Source organism: Cebus imitator, unplaced genomic scaffold (assembly GCF_001604975.1).
Source record: "Cebus imitator isolate Cc_AM_T3 unplaced genomic scaffold, Cebus_imitator-1.0 Scaffold216, whole genome shotgun sequence".
Classification (NCBI taxonomy): domain Eukaryota; kingdom Metazoa; phylum Chordata; class Mammalia; order Primates; family Cebidae; genus Cebus; species Cebus imitator.
Genome location: NW_016107531.1, coordinates 1,640,018 through 1,662,975, shown reverse-complemented (window position 1 = coordinate 1,662,975; position 22,958 = coordinate 1,640,018). Strand labels below are relative to the sequence as shown.

Genomic DNA, 22,958 nt, shown 5'->3' with positions numbered 1-22,958 from the left:
GCAGCCCCCATGTCTCAGGGTCTGACCAGCTCTGAGAGGATCATCCTCCTGCCCTGCTCTTCTAGAAGCTTGGCAGCCCCTACTGCTTTGGAACAAGGGCCTGTTCCTCCTCCATGGCCCCTTTGGGCAGGGCCAGTTCAGTGTCACTGGGTGGACAGAGGTGTCTGTGTGATGTAGGGATGGACAGGTCATGTCCCTCCTGTCACCTGATGTTGGGAGAACTACCTTTTAGAATGTGGCTGCCGTAAGGCATGAGGATCCCCTCCACCTTAGTATGTAGGTTTCAGGGCCTGCCTGAGGTGTAGGCCATTTATAAGACAGTCCCGAGAGCTTGCTTCTCAAGGGGGAGGGAGTAGCCCTCAGACCAAGATCACATAGGAAATGGAGGCAAGAGGGGCCTGGATTTGCCTACGAGAGCAGACAGCCTGAGCCTGGGGCAGCATTGGCTGTTGCGTGGTGCCAGCCTTAGGGAGGAGCCTGTCAGGGCCCAGAGGGCTTCATCTCAAGAAACTGGGTGTCAGCCCTGGGAGGCATTAACTGTGTGGGAGTCTGATATCTGGACTCAGGGCCAGACCACATCTGTGTTTTTTTTAATTTTCTGTTTTCTCTCTTGTTTTTTGTTTAATAAAGACTTCTTAGTAAAGACCTAGATTTGAAGCGTGTGATCTTAGACAAATCACTTCCTCTCTCCTATCTAGTTTCCTCTTAATAGCTTCCTCTAAGCACTGCACTAGCGTTACATGCAGTAACTGACCATGAATAAAGCCAGCTGGTATGGAGCCCTCACTGTGTGCCAAATCCTAGACAAAGCACTTTAGATACATTCTCTCTACCCTTCTCCCTACCATGCAAGGTAGTTCTTGTCCTTACTGCCAGATGCAGAAACTGAGACCCAGGGAGATTTAGCAGCATGCCCAAGGACACATGGCTGGTAGGAGGTGGGGCCAGCACTGGAGCCCAGAGCCTACACAGATGATTAGCTCTATACCAGGTGCCTTGGACAGAGGTGGTGAAGGCACAGCCCAGCACATGCCTTTCTGCCTTGACCCCAGTTGGCTTTGGTATGTGTGATTTTTATGCCTCTTTATGTACCCCTCCCCGTTTTTTTTAAATTTGTAAATGCCACTCTGACCTAGCTTTATGAAGGGGACCTATGGGCAGAAGAAGGGACCCTCAGGGGGTGGGAACAGGGTCAGGCAGCTTGGCCCAGCTGCTCATCACCCTGGGATCTTCCCACTTCCAAGCCCTGGAGTCAAGGGCTCTGACTCTGGTTGACCTCTCTTCCCTGCCCTGCACCTGGGTTTGACTCCACTTTTCCTACCTGTGTAGACATCATGATCTCTGTCCAGGGTGGTGAACTGCTTGCCATTGTGCCATGTAAAGGAGTCACCTGCATTGCCATGGTAGCGCCCCAGCCGCAGCTTATAATACTCGCTCTCAGGTTCCAGGCGGAAGCTGGCGTATTCTGCAAAGACTTTGCGGCCAGACCAGTCCTCCATGGTCACCAGGAGTTTGTAGTTTCCTTGGTTCGTCAGCCAGTAAATATTCTCCAGGCCCAGCCAGTATTCGCCATCAATGTTGCCAAACCCTTGCTGGGGAAAAGCCAGGAGAGTGTTAATGTGGAGCCTGCAGTGCCTGCAGCCAGCAGGCCTGGCTGTTGGACCCTCAGCTCTGCATAGAGGGGCCTGGGAAACAAGCAGAGCATGAAGCAGGCCTGGTTCAGACCCTTACTCCATCACTTAATCTCTCTGTGACTCACACATTATTCAAAAATATGTTGAGTGCCTACTCTATGCCAGGCATCATGTGAACCCCAGATTTCTCTTGTGTTGGGGAGGCTACATTACCTTCCCCACAGGCTTGCTGCAGCAACACGTGTGCTGTGGCAAGTTGAGGGCCTGGCACTCAGTAGGGACATGGCAAGCATTCCTCAGACAAATCCCTGACCTTCACTGAGCTTCACCTCCTTCTCTGGAGATGGCTGTGTGTGAGGGTCACATGTAAGCTCTAATGTACCAGACAGGTGTGAGCTGTGACATGTGTCCCATCCACTGGGACTCCCCTCTAGGTCTAAAATCCAGTGGTTTTGTGGCTATTGTTTTTTGCATGTAGTTTTGGGGTCAGCAGCTGAGTGATGGCCACTAAAGTCTTGTGAATAGATGATTCATTAATATAATTATTATTTAGTATTTATTGAGTGCTTATGATATGCTGGCACTGTTATAAGAACTACACATAGGTTGTTTTATTAATCCTCATGTCAACTCTAAGAACTAAGTACTATCATTATTCTCCCTAGAATGGATGAATTGAGGCCCAGAGAGGCTCAGGATCACAGAGTGCCTGAGGGTGAGCCAGGATTTGAACCAAGAACCCAGTCTTAATCATTGCACTGCATTGCCTCTAAGAAAGGAGGAAAAAGTCTCCTCCTCCTAATGAAGGTGGAAGAGGAGAAGAAAGCAGAGACACAGGCTGGTCAGGAGGTGGGGTAGGGGACAACCAAGACAGGAGACTCAAGAAGGGGCATAGCAGAGCCACATGTTCAAGGTATCATGACTTCAGGTAGTTTGTGAGCGTCAGTGTCAGATGCCTCACCTGCAGTCACTACTGGGCAATTCCTAGCTTTGCAACCCTGAGTAAATTACTCCACATTTTCACCTGTAAGCTGGGTCCTTACAGACCCTCCCTCAGGGGGTTGTTATGAGATTAAAGCAAGCACGAAAGCCCTTAGCATGGTGCTGGCATGGGGTGGGCACTCAGCAAACAGTGCTACTCTTGCCTTCCTTAGTGCCATCTCTTTGTTTGGAGGGAGAAGAACAATGTATGGCTGAGTCCTGGCAACTTTCCCTGCTACACAGATGCACATTTCAACTCCCTAGGGACCAGGGAGGCCAGAGGTTGGGTCTGGAATTAGGACTTAAGCATTGCCACAGTTCCCTACCATACCCTTTGGAGGATTCTCCCAGGGACTGTGAGCCTTTTGGGACTTGCCCCTTCTAGGCTTTGAGAGCAGGTCTTTCTCCATGGAAACCCCACTTAGAGAGAAATGCTCCCCACTCCTGAGCCCCCATACCAGTGTTTCTAAACTCTCACCCTGTCCTGTGGGGCTGTGGTAGTTGGTCTACTAACTCTTGTCGTGCAGCAGTTGCTAGTAGCAGGCAGAGGAGGAGCTGGTCCTCACTACCTCTGGTGGGTTTGCACCATGACCCCGTCTGCATCCTTGCCTCAGGTTTGTGTGTTGTTGGGGCCGCACAGGCCTGGACTTGGTCAGCACGTACCTCTGAATGGACTCTTCTACTGGTCACTCAGGCCTCTCTTGGGCTGGGCCAGTCACCTTGTGGCAGCACAGATAGCCCCTGCTGGGTCTCACCTTGTATGTCTCCCAGTTCCTGAAGAAATTAACAGAGCCATCCAGGCGTCTCTGGATGACGGTCCAGCCCCCGGGGTCATGTCTCTGGTCGCACCACACTTGCATGAGACGGTTGGTGTTTTCCGGCTTTACCAGGTAGATAGAGCTGGTGTCGTGGCCATCCTCCAGGGCCTGCAGGCAGTCTCTCCATGGGCCTAGGGACATAGACATGCATACACATCACAGACCTACCTGTCACCAGGCTACATCTCCAGCTGCACCCCAAGCAGGCACAACCTTTGGTAAGGCTCCAGCTGGGAGCCACAGGCCCACAGTCTGAAGTAACCAATTTTTGTTTTGCGAGTTTGATAAATAAATAAAGACAGGAGCCTGGGTTGGGGGGTCAGGATGCCCACACTCCAGGCTCACTCTCCTCTCACCCGCCTCCCAGTGTGACTTTTGTCAGACTTCTTCACTCCTCCAAGACCTCAGTTTCTTCCACTTGTAGAAGGGAGATCATATTTGCCTCATACAGGGTTGTCAGGATTACTAAGATCATTTGGGGGGAAGCTGCTGCAGTGATTTTTTTCAAGTTCATTGTAGTAGGAAAAAGAGATGTGGACCTACTAAACGTGGCAATATCGGTCAGTGCCGTGCAGGCTCTGATGGCTTTGCTTCTGCAAGGAAACTCAGTTCCACTGGATTACTCTTTCTGGGGGCCAAGTGCAGTTGGCCCCCCGTCAATCCTGACTCCACATCTGTCCTTCCAATGACAGTGCTTTGTGATGACTGCCGCAGCTTTTATGAAATGAACTTCCACAGTCACAGGGGCCTGGGCCATGCCCAGAATTTGGCCATGTAGCCAGATACTTTGGGATGTTTCTGGGATTCATTCACTGCTCTTCAAACATCTTTTTCGGGGCCCAGGTTCCTTTTCAGCTCAATCTGTGTGTTTTTCAAAGGAAGCTCAAGGAGGGCCAGATGATTGGCACTCACGCATTCTGAGGTCTTCCTTGCAGGCCCATAAACCTAAAGGATGATATCTAGGATACAGCCCAATCCATGGCTCTCTTCTGAAACAGACCAGAAGGGTTCTGTGATTCTTTGTGAATACACTGAGGTTGGGCAGCCCAGTCAGAAGGAATGGGTGTTATACCACAGGTCTTTCAGCCCTCACCACCCCTGCCCATCAATTCTGCCTTCCCCAGGCAGTTTCTTATGGTCACATCAGCAAGAAGGTACAAACTTGAGTCACCAAGGATCAGGACAAGCTGGGGCCTTTCTTATTGATCTAAGGAACCTTTAGAAGGTCTTCAAAGCCTCGCCATTCAAATACATATTCTGAAAGAAAGAAAATCATATTTTGCTTCAGTCTCTTCAAAATATTCCCCATACTGAGACTGGTTAAGGAGAGAAGTGCTAAGAAAGTACCATTGTATGTTTTCTATCAGTTTGTATGTTTATTCAACAACTGCGTATTGAGTCCCAGCCTCTGCAGATGTGGTGCTCGGCAGCAGAAGCTCAGGGCAGGGCAGGGCTACTCTGATGCCCAGCGAGGGAGGAAGTGACCTCACTACTTCCTCTCCACATGAATTCCTGTAGAATCCTGTCCTTTCTCTTTCTGTGTGAGTTGAAGGGAGGTTCCCATCAGTGGCAGGTATACTCAGCTTTTCCAGTGCAGGTCACATTTCTCAGATTCCTTCCTGGCTGGTGTTTGGGCTTGACTAGTTCACAGGTAATGGTTATAAGCCAGAAAAATTTAGGTTTCCTGTCTCTGTTAGACATCTCAGGTGGACTCTTCCTGAGACCTTGCAGGAAGAAGTCTTGTGTTTGAGCATTCATCCACCTAGAACCTGACGGAAAGGCAGGAACTGTCTTGCCCATTCCTTGGTTCCAGTGCCTAGTATTGCCTCGAGAAGAAAGATTGGTTTGGGTGCTGACAGTTAACCCAGGGGGCTTCTCCCTTCATCTTCCAGGGAGAAACTTCTCTCCCATTTACCTTTTGTCAGGCCTCTTCTCCAAGAGACGGAGCAGGACGCAATGCTCCCCACCTCTGGGTAGCAGATGGGGCACAAACAGTTGCTTCCTTTGCCAGTGCCACTTCCCGCCTTTCCCCTTCCACCCGCTCAGTATCCTTCCTGGGAAAGGGGAGGCCAGACCTCCAGAAAGAGCATTTGTGAAGAAGAAAAAGGTTTTGGTTGTGTTCAGCCGAAGCCCCAGGGACGGAGGCAGAGAATGGGAGTCTGTCCCCAGCAGCTGGAGCAGAGCGCCGGTGGGCGTGGGAGGCCTCCCAGCTCCTTACCATGTCAGCAGCACAGGAGAGGCTGTTTGATACAAATGCTGGTGATGGAAGATCCAGCAGAAGCCTGCAAAAGAACGCCCACTGACAGTGAGCAGCGCAACCTCTTACTGCAGAGCTGCCAGGACTGCTGCAGAATTGTTGGATGTAAAGGCTGCCTTTGAAGGAGGCGCCATGTAGGGAGAGGCTGTGGAAGCTGCTGGGAGAGTGGCAGCTGGCCTCGTGGCTCCAGCTGGGGCTGCCTTTGTGGGTCCCATCAATGATCTCAGCTTTACCTTTGGGATTTCTACCAAGGGCTGTTTCTAAAAGTCAAGTGTTTGTAAATGTTTTGGGGCTACTAGTCCCTTTAAGAATTTGGGGATGGTTCTCGACCCTTTATTCAGAAAAATACACAGACTCACACAATTTTGTATACAGTTTCAGAAGGTAATGGATCCCCAGAGTCCCATGTTACAAACTCCTTGCTCTAAGAGTCATGACTGAAATAATAATAATAATAATGGCCAGTGTGTACTGAGCATTTCCTGTGGCCCTAGCCACATATTTCCACAGTGGACCCTCTTGACATTCTTAAGAGGTGGGAAAGCACACCCTGTGGTCACTAGGGCATCCCTTCAAGACTACCTGGTAGGTAAAGGACACAGCAGGTGTCTGCACCTAGGAGGTGTCCAGAGCTCACACACTAATGTACTCTTCTTTTTCCCCAATCAGGGTGAACTCAAGAGTAAGGGACCCAGGCTGACTTAGCCCTGTGTCTTTAGAACTAATTTTAATCTTTCCGGACAGTCACCTAACTAAAAAATAAAAAATAACAATTTACAGTTCTTTGTTAAGGTGTGAAACTTTTTAAAATCTTTAATGATTTTTTTTCTTCTATGTTTACCATTTGGTGTTCTTTGCCCATTTTTCAGCCATTCTAGTGTCTGTTATGATGTGGAAGAAGTTTTTCTTTTTTTTTAAAAAAAAGGCTAAAGTGGTAATTATTTTAAGGGTTTCTAGAATAATGGAGTAGGTATCAAATTGTGTAGTAGCGTTTAGTATTTTCTGCTGTTACAAAAAAATGTACATCTGGGTCTGTACACTGAATTTCACATGATACTCAGGCCCCATTAGCTTCCATCAAAAACACATATTCAAACACAATTTCCCTCAGAACCCTTAGTAGACCTCTATGAGATCTGCATTCAAACACATTTCCTTTTCACACATTAAAAGTACCAGTGGCAAAGGTCAGAAACATAAATGATGAATGAGAATTAGTCAGCAAAAGAGCTAACATTGAAAAATTGTCAGCAGTAAAATTATCAGGTGGCTCCATTAAAATGTCAGAGACAAAACATCTTACTTTGATGAGAAATCCACAACTGTAACATAAATAATACGTGAAAAATCTATAACTGTTCCGTATAAATAGTGCCCTCATAGGGGGCCAGGTGAGGGTCTGGCCTTATGGAGGAAGACCTGGCTAAGGAAGCAAGAGCTGGAGAAAGACTTCATACTTGGAGTCAGGAGCCCTTGGCTCCAATCTTGATGGCTTCACCTATGCACAGTGTGACTTTGGGCAGGGTCCTCATTGAGTCTCAATTTTTTCTATGAAACAGGGAAGAGACCATAGCTATTCTGAGGCTCTCATGAACACTAGAGTGACCAGCATGGAGGCCAGCTGGGGCAGGTGCATTGTGAAGATTGTCCCTTTCTGTTTCCTTTGATAAATGAAAGCTGACATTTTTGAAGTTGTTCACCCCCCTACACACTCATTCCTCCTTCACATACATGTTACTATATTTGCTTTTCAATACAAAACTAAATGTGAGATATTTACCAGTAGATGTTTCCCATATATTTTTAAGTCAGAATTTCAGTGGAGAAGGCCACAAAGATATATTGACATGAAGAATGGAAATATTTTTTGTCAATGAAACTGAGTTTTCAATGTGCAGGGGGCGAAGCGCTCCCTTTGGACCAGTGCAGAGTGCCTAGCGATGTTTAACTTGGCGCCCCTTCTGAGAGGCCAGCTCTGCCCAGAGCATCAGGCCAACACTAACTTAGCGGCACCTGGGCTCAGAGTGGAGTGAGTGCCCCAACCTCATCTCTATAAAGACCACATTTACATTCTTGGCGGAGCTGTGGCCAAATGTTCCACGTGAAGAGAAGTGCAGCCCTGTGGCTGAGCCGAGTCTGTGTGGTTCCCTAGAGGAGCAACAAGGGTGGGAAGGCACACAGGGTCTGGGGTCAGGAGGCCTTCAGAGGAGGGACATCAGCAAGTGGGAGTACCAAGTACATAGGTCTCAGCCCGGACCCCACTGCCACACCCTGGTAAGTGTTGGAGGTGATCAACTTTGGGTGCTTCCTTCTTCCTCTCTTGGGTTCTTGACAGGGATGAAGCACACAAGGATCACGACCTCCTAGGAAACCAGGACCCACTTGATTGATGGCTGATTCAGTGCTTGCTACCTCCAACACAGGGCCTTTCTGGTCAAGCTGAGTTAGATACAGCTAGCATCTAGGCAAGGCCTAAGCGTGACTTCCTGTTGCCAGTTTTCTCTCTGTGGGTCTGGGGCAGACCAGCATCAGCCTGATTTACCCGTCCAGGCCCTAGTGGAGAAATGGGCTCACAAACTACGTCAACTCCCAGGCAGTGCCCCTCCTACTAGAAAAATGTGGCTCTGTGAATATCTGGCCTTGAGGCTGGGAGTTAACCACTGAGGCCTCTGTGGGCAAGAGGGATGCTTCTTCTCTCTGGCCATGCCTGAGGTGTGGGGAGAGGAGCAGAGTCCTTCCTGCCCACAGCAGGACTGGACTCCGTGGCTGACCAGCAGCCTGACAGTCGTCTTTATCCCCTGAGTCCAGCCCCAGATGTCAGAATTTGACCGCCTTAGGCCACCCAGAGGACCCTGTGGCCTGTGGGAAATGTTCTGGGGGGCTCTTACTTAGTTCTGGGAAATCGTTCCCATGACGGGTACCAGGGAGAGGCCTCTGTGATATTACTAAGATGCAATCTGCTTCTCGTGAGAACTGTATGCCATTTTCAGTTACTCTCACTGATGGTCTGTCTCCAAAAAGTCTTCTCATCACTCCCTGAAACATTTTTCTAACAGGAGAAATGACTAATTGTTGAAATTGGATTTATAATTTCCTCCACAAATAAATCCGAGTGCCACGGCACATGGCCTGCTTAGGTGAGAGTCCCACCCAGGGCAGCATCAGGACTCACTGGGCACCCCGGGAGGGCAGAATAACAGACACTGGGTGGGTGGGGTGGGGTGGTCATGGTGAGGAACAGTTGTATAAGGGTCTTCTAGTCTCATTTATCCAGAGGCTTGGCAAAATATGATTTTGGTTATGGACATATATATATTCTATGCCAATCATGGCTTTTCAGGGAACCAGAGTACAAAACAGCCTAAACACAGGAATAGCTTGTATGGTCCCAAAGGCATTTCAGCTTCTGCAGAGCCTCAGAATTGACATCACACATATCATTTCTGATCATTCCAGGGAAAAGGTCCAACTGCTTGTGCTTGCTTTCAGGCTGCTTTAGTCCTCAAACGATGGGCATGGTGCCTGGGGCCAGCGAGTGTTTCAGGAGTTTATGAAAATGTTTAAGGCCTGAAAAAACTTACTGGCTCCAAACTATGAAAAGAAAACTGCAAAATCAAAATTTATTTTATGTAATTAAGATTCTACAAAGTGTAACATCTTGTCAAGTTCATTCATTGTTAAATTTTGTCTTCATGAAAATGTTATTTTTGAAAACAATTTGTAGGTTAGATTTTTTCCACTTCCCAAGAATTCCTGAACATGCTTGATGTTTACGGGGAAATTAGATCCAACCATAAATTAATTGAGTTACTGTTAGCCAAATAATTTTAAAAGCAAAATTATTAAATCCTCTCCAAATTGTTACAGTAAAAATTATACTAGATGTGTGAGGTAGGTCATTTCAGTGCATGTGATACAGCCTGAGGCCTCTCAAGCAAGAGCTCTTAGGGTCCAGAAGGGGCTTAAAAAGGTCCTGTTTCTGCTCGTTTGACCTCAGTACAGACGTTGCAGTACTGCTTTTCAGAGACCACTGTCCAAAGCATTGTGCCACTCTTAGGTTTCTGCCAGTGCAGTTGGGCAGGAGAAACAGGGGCTTTAAAGACATTTTAAAGAGTTTAGAAGGGGCTTTGTTAGTCTCACTGTGTGCAGAGGTGAGCAACTTGCCTTGGCTCCCTGGCACTGGTGAGAGTGAAGCCCTGGGCCTCCCTGGGGGCAGTGGCCAGTGGCACCCAAGGCTTCCTGGGTGAGGGAGGTTTCTGAACTAGAGGTGGGCAGTGCCCCAAGGTTACACGGGCACGCTAATGGGAGTGACCATGGCTCTGTCAGAGACTGGTGCTGTCCTGCAGGCACATCATGGAAGAATTTATCAGACCCATGACTGCAGTCCACAGATACTGGACAGGTAGCAGTCCTATGATCCTTTCCAAGGAAGGGATCAGTATCATCAGTTTCTTCTTCAAAAATCTATATTGGCTTTCATTGATGACCTTTTAATCTTCCAAATGCTCACAAACCTTTCGTGAACTCTCTTCTATAATTTTACTGGGGCTTGACCACAAGCCAGTTGTATGTAATTTCTGTTATACATTCTTTTTCTGAAAGCAGGACATTTGTCTGGCACCAAGGCTTGTCTTCATGATTTCTTGACTGTCACTGGCAGTGGTTCTGATAGCACTGCAAGGCCCTTACCCTCCTCATCACCTTCCCCAACCCCAGGAAAACTACTTAATCCTTTTTCAGGGTTCTCAAAATGCTTTATATATTTATCTCTACTGGAATAAAGTAAGAATGATCATGTATCTAGAGCCTTTCACCTGGCAGATGCTTTGCACACTGTTTTCATTTCATCCTCTAAAGCCTGTGCAACTATGAGAAAGCCAAGGCTTCGAGGATCACACAGCTGGAAAGTGTTAGGATCTGGGATCAGAACTCAGGTCCACTTTCTGTGCTGCAGTTATCACACCACATTAGGACTGTTGCGGATCTGTGTCCCCACAAAACTGTGGGCTCCTTTCAGACAGGAGCTTTCCCAGTTGCAGGCTCACTCCATGAGTCCCCCAGCGCTCTGTGTGCCTCCCTCCGTCTTTCACCCTCCATCCTTCACCATCCTGAGCTGCATCTTCTTTGTTACCTTCATTCTGTGCTTTCCAGCTGGAGAACCAATAATAATAAATCCATCTGGAAACAGAAACCCTGCAACCCTGATGATAATCCACATCCAGACCAAACCCTGGCAAAGGAAACCTGCTTTGTGAGGAAGTCTGGACAGTTTGTAGTAGTCTGTCTGCACATTATGTCTGGGATGTTGCCAGATCAGTGGATTTTTTTGTTCATTTGGACCCTACTCTAGATAAACCATCTAAGATACTTAATTTCAACTTTATAAACTATTGTATTTATAATTTAAACAAAATCTCTTAGCAAGATTTTTATCTGTATGCACAATATTTTGACTTACTGTATGCAAAATATCAGGGAAAAGTCACTTATTATTATTTTTTTTTTCTTTGAGACAGAGTCTTGCTCTGTCACCAGGCACCAGGTTGGAGTACAATGGCGCAATCTTGGCTCACTGCAACATCCGCTTCCCAGGTTCAAGCAATTTTCCTGCCTCAGCCTCCTGAGTAGCTGCGACTACAGATGCGCGCCACCATGCCCAGCTAATTTTTATATTTTAGTAGAGATGGGGTTTCAGTATGTTGGCCAGGATGGTCTTGATCTCTTGCCCTCATGATCCGCCTGCCTAGGCCTCCCAAAGTGCTGGGATTACAGGTGTGAGCCACCACGCCTGGCCCTTTTTTTTAAAAAAAAAAACAAAGGATCACATAAATGTTCCAGCCCTGTAGCTCCATAGGCTCATCTTTAGATATAAGATGAGGACAATCAGGCTTATTTTCAGCATAATCTTTGACCAGATTCATGCCAGGGAGAGCCGAAGTTGAGGCAGCCGTGATGCAGGGATAGTAGGAAAGATCATCTCCAATGTTCCCATCAAGAGGTCTCTGCTGCCTGCATCTTTCACTGATGTGGGTATAAACCACTGGAAATAGATACTTCGTTACTTGTTATAAGACTGAACCTAATCCATTTTCTGCTGCTATAACAGAATAGCACAGACTGGGTAATTTATAAAGAAAGGAAGTTTATTTGGCTCACAGTGCTAGAGGCTGGGAAGTCCAGGAGCATGGTGCCAGCATCTGTATGGGGCTAACTTAATACTATTTTTTTTTTTTTGGCAGAGTGTGAGGGGGCAGCATCTCAGGATTAATACTATACAAGTTCACCACAACAATCCATCTGTAAGACCAGTTAGCTGGCTCCAGATGCCTGATCTCTAGGGTTGTCTATATTTCTTTCAGTTTGCCAAGTACCAGTCTTGGGATTTTCAGGCATTGAGATGCCAGATCACAGGATTTTTTAACAGTAACAAGTTGATAGTTTATCTCCTATGACTGTAAATACCCTGAGCATTTAGCCAAGTGTCTCTTTGGAAAACTGCGTGAGGAATGGAGCTTTCCATCACACTCAGAAGGCTCTTTGTGATCAGTTCCCCAAGGTACCAGAGGAGGAGGAAGCAAGAAGGGAGCTGGCCCTCCTGGAACCCTCATCCAGGTGGGCCATCTTCTAGAGTAGATTTTGTTTAGGAAGAAGCTAGCAAATAATGCTCTTTGAGAAATCACTGGATTATGTAGTTTGTACTGAATTTGGAATCTTAACAAAAACTTTTAGAAAAAAAAAATAGAGTACAGTGGAAACAGCACACACTCTGGAGGCAGGAGACCTGGGTGGGCTTTTCCCTCAGCCTCTGTGACCTTGAAGGCTGAGTTAGGATTGGTACAGTCACCCGCACTCACCACCATCACTACACACACCCTTCGCTTCTCCAGCTCTCTGCAGTGCTTGGGCATGGATGCCCAGTCTGCTAGAGCTGACCCAGCCACACATGGGCTGACACCTTTTCACCTGGTCTGATGCTTGCTTGACCTCCAGAAAGAATGGGAGCCACAACATCATATATTTCTCTGTTTTAAAACATACCATTGTGCTGGGGAACCACAATCATGTACATGTTTCCTACCTTACAGGGTGGAATAAAATACAGGTGGAAAATCCATCTAGGAAAACACTCTTGTTCAAATTGTCCATGCCATCCTAGCCACAGCCCATCTGTTGTGAGAGGGTGGCTTCCATGTGTGCACGCTTGTCAGTGAAGCAATGTGGGAGCCTCCTAATGTGGTCCCAGGGGCAGGTCATGTCTACTGACATTTATACAATCAGGGCTAACATTTAAAGAAATTAGAACTTCACACTTAGCTATGTTTAAAGACTTAGCTATACATTGAAATCCTAAGTAGAAGTAACCCCAGAGGATATGTCCAGATTTGATAAAAATTAAAAATTAGATTTCAATTGGGCCCATTTGCTGGGAGTTGGGTGCACATTGTGGTTTCTACTGGAGAACTCGGTTGGTTCCTGCTAGGCCTGGGGAGGGGGAACATGATGTTGGTGGGTTGGTAGTGACAGTGTTTTGTGTTATTGGAACCATGAGCATTCTAATAACAAATCCACCACCTCTGTTCCCAGAGCTCTTTTTAAGGAACTGCTTGGAATGTGGCACCAGGAAGGAGAGATAGAAGGTCTGGTCCCTGTGGCAGCTGGGGCCAAGTCAAGCATTCATGGGGTGCTTTTTACACCAGTTCCCCTCCAGCCTTCCTATAGGAGCGTGCATTATCCAGAGTAGTTAAGACATACTTTGGTTTGAGCCTTGGCCAAGTCACTTGCTAGCTGTGTACCCTTGGCTAAGTTACTTGACCTCTATGAACCTCAATATCCTGCAAGTTACAAGTCTCAAGATCGATCTCTGTTCTGCCACCAACAGGCTCTGTTACAGGAAGGCCATGCTAGGGGATCTGAGAGGCCTCTAACAGTTCCAGTATTTTATGATTTTATGGCCCCCTCTTCTTCACTCATTGAGAAATAAACTGAGCTGATTGTATTCTCTTTCTCAGGAGAGAAAACAGCTAAAAGTGCTCACTCCTTTTGGTCTTTAAAGATTAGAATCTGAGAAAGCCTGGCTGTGACAGCTGGTGGTGGCACTGTCCTTTCCTCCCTGGTCAGTCTCTGGGACAGGCACTGTGCCAGAGGGCTAGCATATGTGTGGCTCTGCCTTGGGTGGGCTGAGAAACAGTAGCAGGCCTCCCAGAACCCAGGTACCTGTCCTGTCCTTTGCCTCTTAGAGAATGACCCCTCTAGCCTTCCTTTTTAATAGCAGCAGCAGGATATGTGGGGTAGAGGACCACAGACAGGGCCATTTGGGCCTCATCACAGCATCATCCTAACCAAAACACCTTCGGGTCTGGCCAGACCAGAGACAGAACAAAGCACAGGTGAGGAGCCAGGGAAGCCAGGAACTGCCTGCGCCTCCTCACTCAGTCTCTCAGTAGGCCATCCTGGCCTGGGGCCAGCCTGTTACTGTCTCAGTAAGGCTGGGAACAGGCTTGTGAGTGCAGCTTCAGATAACTAGCCATGGCTCACTTAGTCCCCTGGGGAAGGGCATGCTGTGGGCAGACAAAGAAGAAAAGAGCACATGGCTCTGAGGTTGCTGAATGAAAGATCTGGAAGCTGCCAAGGCTCAGGTGCAAAGGTGTTTAATTGCAAAGATGTTTCTGGCTGAGTGATGTCCCTGAGAACAAAGGATCTGTTGGGTGAGAGCACAGAAGAGTGTTTTGTCTTCCAGGATTAGAACCTGCCCCAAGCTCTCTGAACGGACCTGATAAGAATATTCCCTGCTGAATGGATGGCCTGACTGCTCCGCAGAGAGAGACCATCTGTTTTTTCCTCCCAGTTTAGTCCAGCACCAGGAGAGGGCAGGGCCCTCCCCCAGCTGCTCTCTTCCTGGGCTCTGTCTACCCATTCAGCTTCCACAGCTAGGCACTCAATCCCAGCTGGCAGTGCCTTGTGTGAGAGCTCAGTGGTGAGATGGGTCACAATAAATCTGCTAGTAATGAGCAAGTCCCAACATTTGGGAATCCTTGCCTAAAAAATAGGATGAATTCTAATGCATTCGAGTTATCTCTGTGATGAAATCACTGCCATTCCCTTCCATGATGGCCTCCTTTCTTAAATGGGAGACAAAAGGCGGGTGAGTGTAGGAGTGTTGTATACACATAGCCCACACTGGATTGTGAACTCAGAGAAGCAGGAGATTGAACCATTTGAGGTGCCAGGAGTAGAACTGTGCCCCTGAGCCCTTGCACGGACTCATCTCCATCAGGGACCTACTAGTCACTTGGTTTCCCAACTCCCAGGTCTTCCTGTTAAACTCTTATAAATCCTTCAAGGTGCAACAGAGAAGTGCCACCTCTGTCTAACCCCTCCCTTCCCTCTAGAGAGAATTAGTCATGCTACCTTACTGTCCCCCAGGACACTTAGCACACCAGGGTATTACCACAGTGATCAGACAGCCCAGTTTTCACTGCACTCTTGATTTTAGAAACTTTGGCCTTGGCAGATATTCCCTCCCAGAAAAATCCATTTTCAGATCTGATATGCTGATTTTAGGGACTAGAAATCATGGGCATTGGATGGATCCCAGATGCATTCATGCACCTGCCACCTCCCCTAGACTGAGTTCCTGGAGTTCAGGGACCATAGTTGTCACTTGTTCCCCCAAGTCTAGTGCTGTGACCAGCATGCAGTAGGGGCCCAGCAAATATTGGCTGCACTACATTGACATAATGTTTCATACTTGATAATGTGTCCACAGCATAACACTATGAGGTTATGACCCTTGTCCCCATTTTACAGAGAAGAAAATTGAGGCTCAGAAGAGTGAAATAACTTCCTTATGAGCAAACAGCTAAGCAAGGGGTAAAGCACTAGTATTAGGAATAAAGACCTGAGTTTGCATCCGTGCTTTACCCCTTGGTTAGCTGTTTCAAACCCAGGAATGTTCTGAAATGTTTTGAGTTAGAAACCAGAGTCACTTAGGCAAGAGGAGATCTGTTGGGTAACCATTGAGTCCAGCCTGACTCCAGTCAGGGTTATAACAACATTCAGCTGAGCTTTTGTTTGCTGCCCAAGGGCACGTTTTACCCTCTGGGTATCTATCAAGACAAATTAACACACCCTTCCCTCTCTTTCAGAGCTTCTGATTTAAAGCAGACACGTGTACGGATGGAACGCCAGAGTTTAGCAAAAAAAAAAAAAAAAAAAAGGGACTGTTTATTTCAGTCTCCTTGTTTTAAGATGAAAAGGCCAAGATCAAAGGAGACTTGTAGTTTACTGTGAGCCCAGCATTGTGCTAAACATGTTTTTTTGTGGTATTTCATTTCCTAAAGTGACAGGCACCATTTTAATCTATCCTCAATTAACAGATGAGGAAACTGAGCCTCAGGGGGACAAAGTGACTTGCCTAATGTCCCAGAGCTAATCAGTGGAGGAACCAGGATTTGAATCCAGGCCAGTCTGCTCCAAAGTGCTTGCTCTTAACCCTGCACCCAGGCCAGGTCTTTCCTTTGACCTGCTGCAGCAGCGGATGCTCACCTTGCATTTATCCCACCTTCCCTGCCCCATCTGAAAACAATGCTGCCCTTGTCCTCTATACTGGCCACCCGCCTGCACTCAGCTTCAGCCCCTCTTTGGAATTAGCAAGAAGCTGCTATTCCTAGTACTGGTGGTTATTTTTAAAAGTGTGAAATAAGTGTAAAGCAGGATATTTTCAGTAAAAATATCTCCCTGCTTATACAATGAAGTGGTACCAAAAGCACTGACTTGGATCACATACATGGTTAGTTTTTTCAGAGATGAATATAGTTCTCATATGGCGGCCCCCTGGGAAGGCTCAAGTGTTCTGGATGAACAAAGGGCTGAGCTGAGCTTCAGGGTACTGGATGTGTGCTGACATTCTGACAGAGGAGCTTTGGGCCTGCTTCTCCCAGTAAATGATGATTCCTAGAGTCCTAGAGCATAGAGGAGTCAGCCAGAGATTTAAAGTGAAAAGGCCTGAGCATCCTAAGCCTATTAGCAAGTTACTCATCCTGTCCATAAAGAGCTGCAGGAGTTAATTATGTAACATACATGGAAATGTCCAGTGCTAGTATCTTCGTTAAGCTTTAAAACCTGCCAGCAACCCCATTCCTCCCCCATAATGGTATTCTGAGAATTGCTATATTTTAAGATGAAACGTGTATGTAAGAGCATATGGAAGTATCATTGAAAATTCTAGACAGCAGCAGACTCTAGGAAATGTGTGGGCTTTAGGAAGGACACCTTCGTATGCCCAGCCCCTACGATGTGTTTATTGTATTCTTAACGTGGGTAATACTTTCTTTTCTTTAGGCTCATTGTTTATTTGGTGAGCATTTACAGAAGACCAGCCCTGTGCCAGGCACAGTGCAGGAGCTACAGAAGAGACATTCTCTTCTGTCTGCCAACACACAGGATCTCGTGCAGAGCCTGGAAAACTACAGGCCTTGAGTTCTTTCCAATCAGAAACGAAAGAGTGTTTGCCGTCTTTTGAAACTCCATTTCCTGGTAATACCTTTGAGGATTCATCTAAGGAATGTGGTCCCCCCCCCCCAACTTACCCCTCTGGTTCCAGCAGCTTGGCCCAAGGGATTGCTGGGGGATTGTGCATGTCTTTGGCCTGGCTTCATCTGGCCATGGCTTTTCCCTGTTTGTGGTCACAGCCAAGGGAAGCTTGGTGCCTGGCTCTGAGACCCACATGGAACACAATCCCAGAAGGACTTACCTGATGGCTTGTCTGTAGAGGATGGGAGGCTGGTGAGAGTGGGCATAGTGGGCAGAGGGGGTGGCAGCACCTTCAGGTTCTGGTCACTCTGGATCTCGTTGGTAGAGATCTGGTTGATGATGCGGTTGTAGGTGGGTGGCTGATAGACCCGGGGTGGGGCAGCGGGGGGTGGCTGGGGGATGGGCCTGGCCGTGGGCACCCTCTGGCAGTGCTCCTCAAGCTGCGCAATGATCTCTGATTGGTTGTGGGCCAGCGTGGCCAGGTGCTGGTACTTGTGCTCCAGGTCCTTGTACTTGCTGGCCAGCTGCAGCATGTCGGCCGTCTGGTTCAGGATCCTGTTCTCCAGCTGGGAGAGCTCCAGCGCATTGTCCCGCTTGCGGATGATCTCGTGCAGGAGCTGCATGTAGAGCTGCGTGACCCGAGAGTTCATGTTGCGGCTCTCCTTGCGCAGCAGCTTCACCTCACTCACAATGCCGCCGTCCACCTCCACCAGCTGCTGCAGTGTCTCGATCTGCCTCTTCTGCTTGAGGAGCTCATTGTTGAGCAGCTCTAGCTCTTGCTTGTGCACTCGGTTCTCCAGAAGCACCTCAGGCTCCTTGGAGTTGACACAGATGGCACCTGTGACCCGCTGCTGGGGCACAATGAAGGTGTAGGTGCACTTGTCCTGGGACTCTCCTGCCCTCTTGTACCTGTTTAGGTAAATGAACTCTCTTGGCGAGCCCTCCTCAGTGCCCTCAAAACCATCCTCCTGGCCTGCAGCAGCTCCCGTGGCAGCCAGCAGTCCGAGCCACCAGCATGTCACACACAGTGGCCTCATGGTCCTTGCAAAATGGTGGTTATTCTTTGTGAATGGAATCTATGAAAGCCTGAAAGTAAACAGAGGGGAGAATCAGTGATGGTCCCACCACTGTCAGTGCCCTGTGCTGCCACGTGATCCCAGCCTTTTCGCCAGGCAGGCAGAGCTTTCCAAAAACTCAGCTCCAGGATGCTGAGTTATATTCTCTTGGAGTCAGAGAACAGGCAGCCATTCTGGAAGCAAGAGGAGACAGGCAGGCCCCAGCAGAGGTAGAAGGGAAGAGGGAGGGCCGCAGGGCATCTGAAGATAAGAGACCATGGCGCTGCTACTCCCAAAGCCAACTCCAATGCCTGCAGACCCCTTGCTGAACTCCTGGCCTAGAGCCTGAGAATCATATCCAGGCAGCTTCAAGCTGGGGAAGGGAGGCAGAGGGAGTGTTTTCTGATCTCCCTCCTCTGCTACCTTAGGCTCCTCAGACTGTTAAGTCTCCCCATTTTGTACTTTCACATCCCCTGAACTTTCCCGTTATAATATCTATCACAGCTGTTATGAATAGAAGTTCTGTTTGATCTTCTCTCCTAGATTCTAACTCCATGAGGGCAGGTCCTGTGTCTGATTCAACCCTGTATTCCCAGGATGTTGCACTTTGGGCAAATATTTGATAAGTGAATGAATTATTAGACATTCATTCCATTGACATTGTTTAACAGGGCAGCCTGATAAACAATGTCAATAGAAGGATGTGTCCAGTTATGTGGCTCTGGTCCCTGTGTTAGCTAAGCTACAGAGCCCAAACAGGAACAAACAACTGAGCTCTTCTGGATCTAGATATTTGCAGTAGCCAGTGACAGCACAGTCCCAACCACTGCAATGTGGTTAAGTTAGAAGGGAATAGAACACAGACGTGTGTCCCCAGCTTTGCTTCACTTCTATTCTCGGACCATTCATCCCTTCACCAGATGTTCATTGAACATCTGTGATGTGCTAAGCAGCATGCTAGCTGCTAGAAATATAGCTACTAACAGGATGGAGCCAGCCCCTGCCCTCATGGGGCTTTCACATCATTATGGCTTTCCCAAATGCTGGGAAGCACAACTATCACATGCTGCAAAAGGGTATTACAGGGAATTGACCTAATTGGAGGGGTCAAGAATGCTTCCCTGAGAAAGTGCCCTTTACACTGACCCTTGAGGAATGAGTAGGAGTTAAATGGGCCAAGAGGGAAGGGAGGACATATGCTAGATCCCTCTACTTGCCCACCCGAGGACCTTGCTCCAGCAGTCCTCACCATCTCTCCAACATCATCGTTGTTTTTCTACAGTCATACTGTTAATTCTCTCTGCTTAAAGAAAACTCTCTCTTGACCTTACACCCCCTCTCCAGCTATTGTTGTACTTCTCTGCTCCCCTTTTTAGCAAAGCCTCCAAAGATTTGCCTGTACTCACCATTTCCAGAAAGTTCCTCTCTTCCTGGCCTTTCTTGAGCCCACCCTCATCAGGCTTTGCCCCCTTCCCTTAATTCTAGGTGCTCTAGACAGGATCACCAGTGGCCTCCCTTTGCCAGATGGAAGGGCTAGTTCTTGATTCTCATTAATGTTTTCCCTCTCACACTGTGGGACACAGTTGGGCTCCCTTCTTGACCTTCCTTTCCAGAACGCCATCCTGCCTCCTGTTTTGCCAGCTGCTCCGACTCAGATCCTGCGCTGGTTCATCCTCATATTCCTGTCCTTTCTCTTACTGTTGAGGGGGGCCCAAAAATCAGTCCTCATAATTTTGTTTACTTTAGTGATCTCATCCAGAGGTCACCTTGATCACCTTCAAGTACTTGTTATATTTATTCATGTTTATTTCTCCAGCCTGGAACTCTCCCCTAGACTCTAGACCCATACATATAGCTGCTTCTTTGACATTTCCACTTGACTGTCTGCCAGGTATCTCAACTCATCCAGAAATGAACTTCTATTTTTCCCCACACCTCCAACCTAACCTGTTCATCCCAGTTTTTCCTGTGTTAGTAAATGTCTACTCTAGTTGCTCAGGCCAAAAGCCTTGAAGTCATCCTAGATACCTTACTTTCTTTTATACCCCACATTTAATTCACTGCCAAATTATGATGCCAGAAGTATTCTCAGAGTCCTGTGTCTCCCCACCTCCCTGCCACCACCCTGGTGCAACCCACCTGCGCCATTCACCTGGACTATTGCAGTAATTTCCTAACTAGCCTCCCTTCCCTGGCCTTGCCCATCCTACCTTCTGTCCTCAGCTTGGCAGCCAGAGTAGTCTTTTTAAAAAAGTCCAACAGGGTCACTTTTCTTTTCAAAACCCCCCCAGTGGCTCACCATCTTGGAGGAAAAGCCAGTGGGTCTCCAAGGCACTCTATGATCTGGCCCCACTTCTTCCCTGGTCTTGTCTCTGACTCCTCTCCCCCTTGATCACCTCCTCCAGCCACCTGGTTGGTCTTCTGGTTGTCCCTCAAGTGCTCTAAGCACACTTAGGACTCAAGGCCTTTATACTTGCTGGTCCTGCCCCCTTCTTCATTGTTTGTTGAGTCACCTCTTTCAGGCTTTGCTGAAATATCACCTTCTCAGTGAGACCCTCCCTGCTTATTTAAGATCGTGACCTCACCACCTTCCCCCTCCAGTGTCCTTATCACTATCAGATACACACTGTGTCCTGCCCATTCCCTTGAATGCAAGCTCCATGAGGGTAGGGGTGTGTTTCTGTTGGTTACCACTCCTTTGCAGTGCCTACCACATGGCCTGAAATACACAGGAGCTCAATAAATATTTAATGATGGAATGACAAGACATACCTGCCAAGAGCTGCTGAGCAGTTGGGAGTGCTGGAAAGAGGGATAGATTGGGGCAGGAAGCCCATGGACAAGTGACTGCCTGAGGAGGTCAGAGCTATGCAAGGAGGATCCATGTATGTATTTATTAATAACATCCATTGACCAAGGTCCACTATATACCTGACCCTGTACTAAACATTTTGCAAGTGTTTTCCACTTTCCCATATTCTTATAATGCCCTTTTAAGGTAGATACTGTTGCTGTTTACATTTTACGGATGAGGAAACTGAGACTCAATGAAACTCAATGAAACTGAGTGACTTGCCCAAAATCAGAAAGCTAGAAGGTAGCAGAACCAAGGCTCAACCCTGGTCTGATGGATTCAAACCTGCTAACTCTTAATGACTACACAGACATGTATTTAATCTGGTTTTTACTAGTAAAAGGATATTAGCGTCACTACTTTCTGATTTCACATTAATCTGTGCTACGATAACAAGTATGACACAGGACCTCAAGATTTTGTCCTCCCAGAACTCCTTTGTGGGCTTCTCCAGTGAGGACCCTGGGTCTGGGCTCCACCTTGTACCAGCCAGTGAGCAGTTACAAGAGAGACCCTGTGCTTCCTGGGGCCTTGCTGAGCTGTTTTCCACTTAAATGACAAAGCCCAAGCATTGTTCCTATGGCCTACTCAGGCCTCTCTGGCCAGGCAGAGAAAGGTGTGCAGGAGCTTCTGGCTTGGGCTCTGCTAGGAGGTGGGGCTGCAGTGACGTCAGTGGAAACCCAGCTAAGTTTGGAAGTGTTTGCCTGGTTTCCAACGGGGCTTTGGCTGCCGCAGTGCTGGTGGCCACACCCACCCCAAAACAATGGGGAGGAGCCGCCCCTGACCCTGGGCTAGGGCAGGCCTGCTGGGCCACCACCTTCTTCAGGCTGCTCACCTGAGGCAGTGAGTGACAAACACCTCTCTGTGCCCATGTGGGTGCAGGCCTCCACTGTGGCCAAGAAACTGCCAGAGGCCCAGGGAGGCAACCTGGCTGCAAGACAAGGTTGGTTTCCAAGCCTCCCTGGACCTCCAGATTTGAGAGGGCTGCACTGTTTACGGTTGCATTCTGTCCTCTCCCAAACATGGGCTCTCACAGCTCCCTGGCAGAGTTCTTGCCATTGAACTTGAGACCTCAAAGGCCGAGTCTCTTCTGTGAAATGGGGTGATCCAACCCACCTTGCACACTGGGTGAGCAGCATGAAAGCAGATCAGAGTCAAGAGATTGGAATAATGTGTTAGCAATACGATAGCAAGAACAACGAAGCTGAAACAAAACCAACAACAGTAAGGATGCTGAGCGTGGGCCAGGCAGCGTGCCAGGCACTCACACCATCTCAGCTAACACTTGCACAGGGCTTTAGGGCTTCAGGGCCCTTCACATATGCATTCTCTCATTTAATCATTCCAGCACTTGGAATGAATTTATTAATATTATGCCCATTTCTAGGCTGAGGAAAGTGAAGCTCAAAAAGGTGTGGGGGTTGCTGACTTGAGGTCACATTTCAAGCAGTGGGACCTCTCGAAACAGGATCCTTGAATCTGAGTTCTACTGTAATATCTCTGTGGGGCCTGGGCTTAGTGGGGTAACTCGGAACTGATTGGGTTACAGGAAGGAAGGGAAGGAACGGGCACTGTGCCAGGTGCATGACATACATTGTCCCAGGTAATCCAGTGGGTTGTTATTCGCCCCTGTTTTATCAGTGGAGACTGAAACCCGGACAGGCTCAGTGACTTGCCCAGGAAGACACAGCAGATAACAACCAAAGCTGATTGAGCCTAGGACTTAGGGCAGCCTGATAACCAAGGGCCATGCTCTTTGTGCTTCCCTTTGAGCCTCAGAGTCATTTATTTTCCTTGGAATCTAAGACTCCAACCCCAGTTTCCCCC

The 22,958-nt window shown here is 47.9% G+C and overlaps 2 protein-coding genes across 11 annotated transcripts in view; one reads left to right on the top strand and one right to left on the bottom strand.

Annotated features, from left to right (window-relative positions):
- Positions 1-22,958, top strand: part of RALGPS1 (Ral GEF with PH domain and SH3 binding motif 1) — a 379,879-nt gene that overhangs the window by 235,419 nt on the left and 121,502 nt on the right. The gene's annotated exons all lie outside the window — the stretch shown is intronic.
- Positions 1-22,958, bottom strand: part of ANGPTL2 (angiopoietin like 2) — a 35,282-nt gene that overhangs the window by 3,236 nt on the left and 9,088 nt on the right. The window contains exons 2-4 of the mRNA XM_017549122.2: positions 17,443-18,308; positions 3,371-3,564; positions 1,322-1,592 (exon numbers count right to left, since the gene is read on the bottom strand). Of these exons, the coding sequence (XP_017404611.1) occupies positions 1,322-1,592; positions 3,371-3,564; positions 17,443-18,259 (1,282 nt within the window). The 5' untranslated portion in view covers positions 18,260-18,308. The remainder of the gene's footprint in view (positions 1-1,321; positions 1,593-3,370; positions 3,565-17,442; positions 18,309-22,958) is intronic.